Genomic DNA, 5067 nt, shown 5'->3' on the forward strand with positions numbered 1-5067 from the left:
GTACTATATGTTTACATTACATGTCCCGTGTTCAATGCATTTTTTTTTCAATGCTACCTGGAAAGGATTAGCTGGTAGTATTTTTGTTTATTTTTTATATACTCAAAAGACAACGCCTATTGACGTGTTTCAGACTTGTTGGCAAAACGACGATCAGCATTTAAAGGGTTAACAATTGTTCCACGGAAAGATTTCAGGGGGTCCATGACCAATTACACTGTTCACGAAAAATGGACTTTGGAATGGAAAAATGGTTCACGACACGAAAAATGGTTCAGAGACGAGATATGACTTTTCTAATAGATCAGTGAACCCGAATCTGGTAATAAAAAATGTTGATTGGTTCGAGATTCGGAGATATGTGTTTTTTAAATCGCGCGATTTTTCTATATCTTCGTGTTGTTCGATCGATGTCTCAAAATCTGTTAATTTTCTGTTCAAAATGAATATTGGAATCTATAGTCGGGTATTTGATCTTTCATTTGTAGTACTATTCAGCTTTTAGATCTCTTCAAGTAGTCGTCCAGTTCAAATCAAAAGTCAAAAGTACGTATTTTAACTTGGAATTTTTTCCCACTGTTAATTCTATTTTATATTGAGTATTTTCTATTGAAATATGTTTATTGGGATAGTATTCTGGCCACACTATTTGTTGTTTTTAATATTTTATATTGAGTATTTTATTTTGAAACATGTTTATTGGATAGTGTTCTATATATGTATGTATATGTAAAAATATGTATGTAAAATAAATAAAATAAAAATAAGCCCACTTGCTATCAAATGTCATCGTATCCAAAAATTACGGAAATTCAGAAGTCTTTATTACGACTATTTTTCACCATCGAATTATCAGAATCGATTTAAATTTCCATCGTTAACCAAATCGTGAAAAATGGCAAAGTTTCAAAACGAACGGAAAACTGTAGCAAAATATACTGAATCTTTTTGCGAAGTAAAACTTAGAAGAGTCTTATATAAAGGAGTTAAAGGAATAGTTGGCAAAACAGGGATTTATGTGAAATAATGAAGAATTACGGAGATCTGATTGGACATTGGAATAGGATCTTCTTCTTTTTCGTAGATAACGTAGATGTCTCTTCGATTATTCGTAGATATCCGGATCGGTTTTCAGCGCGATATTGTGGAAAATATCGGGTGGTCACAACAAACGGGTGCCACGATAAAGTAATAATCGATTGTCGTTTATCTTGGGAAACATTTGATAATTAATACAACGAAATAAATTAACAATTCACAAATTATTTAATCAAAATTTAAATTTAAGAATTAACAAATATGTTCTGTATGTAGTATTCGATAGCCTTCAGGTCTGGGTTCTTCGCATTTTATGAACATCAATAATTTAGCAATAAACCACCAGAAATATATGTATTGCCCTGAAATAATAATTTGGTAATTGGTTTTAAAGCTGTTCATTCGTTTTGAACTGCATTTATCATTTACCTGTGACCACTAATCCAATAACTAGATAAGACGTCGGAACCGCGAGTATACGTAAATAATAAGTCATTTTAATAGCAGTATACATCAAATTTGTAATGTAATACCCAATAATCACCATCCAAGGAATCAAATAGAACTGAAAGATCAAAGAAATGGGCGTGAAAAAATATACATGATATATAGAAAATCTTTTTAAAATGTTTAAATAGATTTAAAATTTCAATTTTAATGGTTCACCCCGTTTGAAATATATAGTGTTTCATAAATTAGTGGTACATGCACAAGAGCAGTTATAACGATATAACTGGTGGCCACGGTGTTCATCTTTTCTAGAATAAATAAATTATTATTTCTGCCTGAATATACCCAATATTGAATAAGTCGATAAAAATAAAGTAGAAAAAACTCACCATCTTTATTGTCAAGGGTTATACCAAAATTATTAATTATCAACAAAAATGATAAAAAATATACCTACGGACACATAACAATAAAAATAAGTAATCAGAATAATTTAATATTTTAATTTATAGAATTAATAATTTGATTACCAAACCCAAACAACAAATGATTCGGATTCCATTTTTATATTCAATACAACAACAGAATTTCGGGTAACTTGATGGCCTCAAATGATTGCAAGTACTGAAAAGAAACTGTATTAAACAATTGAACAAGAAGGTTTCATTATTTTATTTTGACATATCAAATTATTTCTATCATCTCGATATTTTTATAATATTTATAATGATGTTAAGAAAAAAAAATCAATAAAATCCAACCACTGGAAGAAGACCTTTTATCTTGTGTAAGTTTCCTACATTCGCGCTCAATTTGTATCGAAAATGCTTTCATAGCCGGTATGTACATATATATGAACGTGTGTGTACATCCATATGTTTCATTATCGAATTTTTTTATATTATATACTTTTTATATTCTTCAAATACAAAGATAAAGTCGTGGGTTAGTGACACCTTCATTTTTACTTTATCTATGTATGTACTGTTATGTTCCAAAGAAATAATTATTTAAATTTTAAACTACTTGGTTAACTAACCAAGTTTTATTTTATTTAATACTAGCTGTATTACCCGGCTTCGCTCAGTATTTATAATATAAACCGCTTAAACATGACTAATCTAATAGTAAACATTTTATTAAATTTATTTGACTACTCGATTGTTTAAAAAAATATTTTTTTTCCTTCTAGGGCTTCGCCCACGACGCTCCCCGAGCCATTGCCTTCTAGGGCTTCGCCCTCCGCACCCTCTGAGCCTTTGCCTTCTAGGGCTTCGCCCTCGGCGCCCCCCTGAGCCTTTGGCCTTTAAAAACTAAGTTGAATCGGCGCCTATGAATCGAAAAAAAATAAATCCAATCATTGGTTCGTTGACGGCTGCGCCCCATAAACCGCTTAAACATGACTAATAATCTAATAGTAAACCTTTTATTAAAAAAAAAAAAAAAAAAAAAAAAAAAAAAAAAAAAAAAAAAAAAAAAAATCGAAATTTTTTTTTTGCTTCTAGGGCTTCGCCCTCGCCCCCCCTATGAGCCTTTTGCCCTCTAGGGGATTGACGTCAACGATGACTAATTAAGATAATGTTTATTAATTACTAGTTGTTTTACCCGGCTTCGCTCAGTATTTGTAATATAAACAGCTTAAAAATGGCGAATCTAATAGTAAATATTCATTTGATTTTTTATTAAATTTATTTTAATCGAAAAAAATATAATATTCAACCAATTGAATTGTCGCCATAGAAATTTTATTTTGTTTTCAAAGTTCCCAAACAAAGATACAAACTCACAAAGTCTTTTTCGAAATTATATATTAGATATAAAAAATATTTCTATTTGTACCATTTTAAACATTCATTCCTGCATGTCCGCCATTACTGATTTTTTTTCGCGTACCACCAACCATCAACCGCGTACCACCAAGTGATACGCGTACCACAGGTTGGGAAACGCTGACGTACATAGATAAAGTAAAAAAAGAGGAAAATACCATAATTTATAATCAGTCTTAGTCTGTTGATGGATGCTTTTTGCACAATAAATGGTTCACTATTGTCAATTTCTTACAAAAACCATGCTTTTCTCTCTCTTGCTTTGACCACTAATGGAGCGGTACATTATTATTTCAGAAGCATTATTTCAACACCGATCTTTGTTTATGACTGCAAATTTTCCCGAAATGATGAAAAATAATTATACAAATACCGAATTAAATTATTTTGCAGTGAAATCCCACGGCGATTATATGTACATTTAATCCCCAACAAGCGACAAAATCGCACATCTAATATATGTATATGTAATTTCGAAAGAGACTTTTTATGGATGTAACTATGTAACTATCGTTGGTTAGTAGAATCCGTGACGTTAAATTTAATAAAAAAAAAAATTTAATAAAAATACTATTCAAATAAATTTAATAAAATGTTTACTATTAGATTAGCCATGTTTATGCGGTTTTTATTACAAATACCGAGCGAAGCCGGGTAACACCGCTAGTCGCATATACATATATAAACAAATATAAAGAAGAAAATAAATATTAAAATAAGTAGCATAAATATTAATAACAGGTCTGATGCACATATGTACATATGTATATATAAGAAAAATCCGATAGAACACAGTGATGATAAAATAGGATTCGTTTATTTATTTTGAAGGTGTACTTTTGAATTTATTCATTTATTGAAACTTGAATAACAATTATAGACATATAAAATATAATTATATGCCATAAATTAATAATACTATCGAAGGATCAAAGCACAAATTCAATAGTACACATTCAGTCAGCACAAGTTCAAAAGATACCAAAAAAAATAATAGATTTTGAAAATATAGTATTTATGTGCCAAAACTCAGTATGAGTAAGGTGTTTTTCTATTGATTGTGATTTTTTGTTGCTTTAAAAAACGTATAAATAATTATCTAGCAAATTTTGAAAGTCAAAAAAATTTTTTTTTCGAGCTCTTATTTATTATGGATCTCTCAAGAAAATATTTAGGTACATGAAATTTGCGATAACAACTGCGATGACACGTGCGATAACAACAGATTGCAACTAGATACGATGGAAGATTCAAATTCTCGAGAAATGAAAAGTGAAATCAGAACCTTACCGTTTAAAATATCTGCCGACGTCAACCATTTTCCAGTCAGCCATCAGCCGATTATGAAGTCGAATAATGAAAATGTGTGGTAAATAAAATTGGATATAAATGATAATTTATAAATCTTACGATAATTATTCTAATCTATAATGGTACATTGGTACTGAACGTGTTATCTATGTATTTAATCAAACTGAACCAGTTATCGTAATAATTATTATCATTTACGATCGTACTAAACGTCTTATTATACTGAACTTGTAATCCGAACGTGTCATGATGTATATGACAATATATGTTCCACTTTCGATAAAGAAGAAAACGAGATTGTATCAACAAATCAAAGAATTGATGACATACAAAAAAGCATGATGTTAACATTACAATGCAATATTTCAACGCCAAAGTTTAACATTGTGTATAACTGGTCGCTTCAAACTAGGAGAAAGATATTAGAGAGGAGACTTGT

General features: G+C 30.0%; 1 protein-coding gene across 1 annotated transcript; it reads right to left on the reverse strand.

Moving 5' to 3' along the window:
* Positions 1 to 1244: 1244 nt before the first annotated feature.
* Positions 1245 to 4669, reverse strand: LOC143920154 (uncharacterized). The gene is made up of 6 exons (XM_077442872.1): positions 4608 to 4669; positions 2019 to 2112; positions 1878 to 1941; positions 1705 to 1796; positions 1468 to 1603; positions 1245 to 1400 (listed from the first exon to the last, which is right to left on the reverse strand). The coding sequence occupies exons 1-6, from the start codon at positions 4649 to 4651 to the stop codon at positions 1291 to 1293; spliced, it is 540 nt and encodes a 179-aa protein (XP_077298998.1). The 5' UTR covers positions 4652 to 4669; the 3' UTR covers positions 1245 to 1290.
* Between the last annotated feature and the right edge of the window lie 398 nt (positions 4670 to 5067).

This window comes from Arctopsyche grandis, chromosome 12 (genome assembly GCF_051622035.1).
Source record: "Arctopsyche grandis isolate Sample6627 chromosome 12, ASM5162203v2, whole genome shotgun sequence".
Classification (NCBI taxonomy): Eukaryota; Metazoa; Arthropoda; class Insecta; order Trichoptera; family Hydropsychidae; genus Arctopsyche; species Arctopsyche grandis.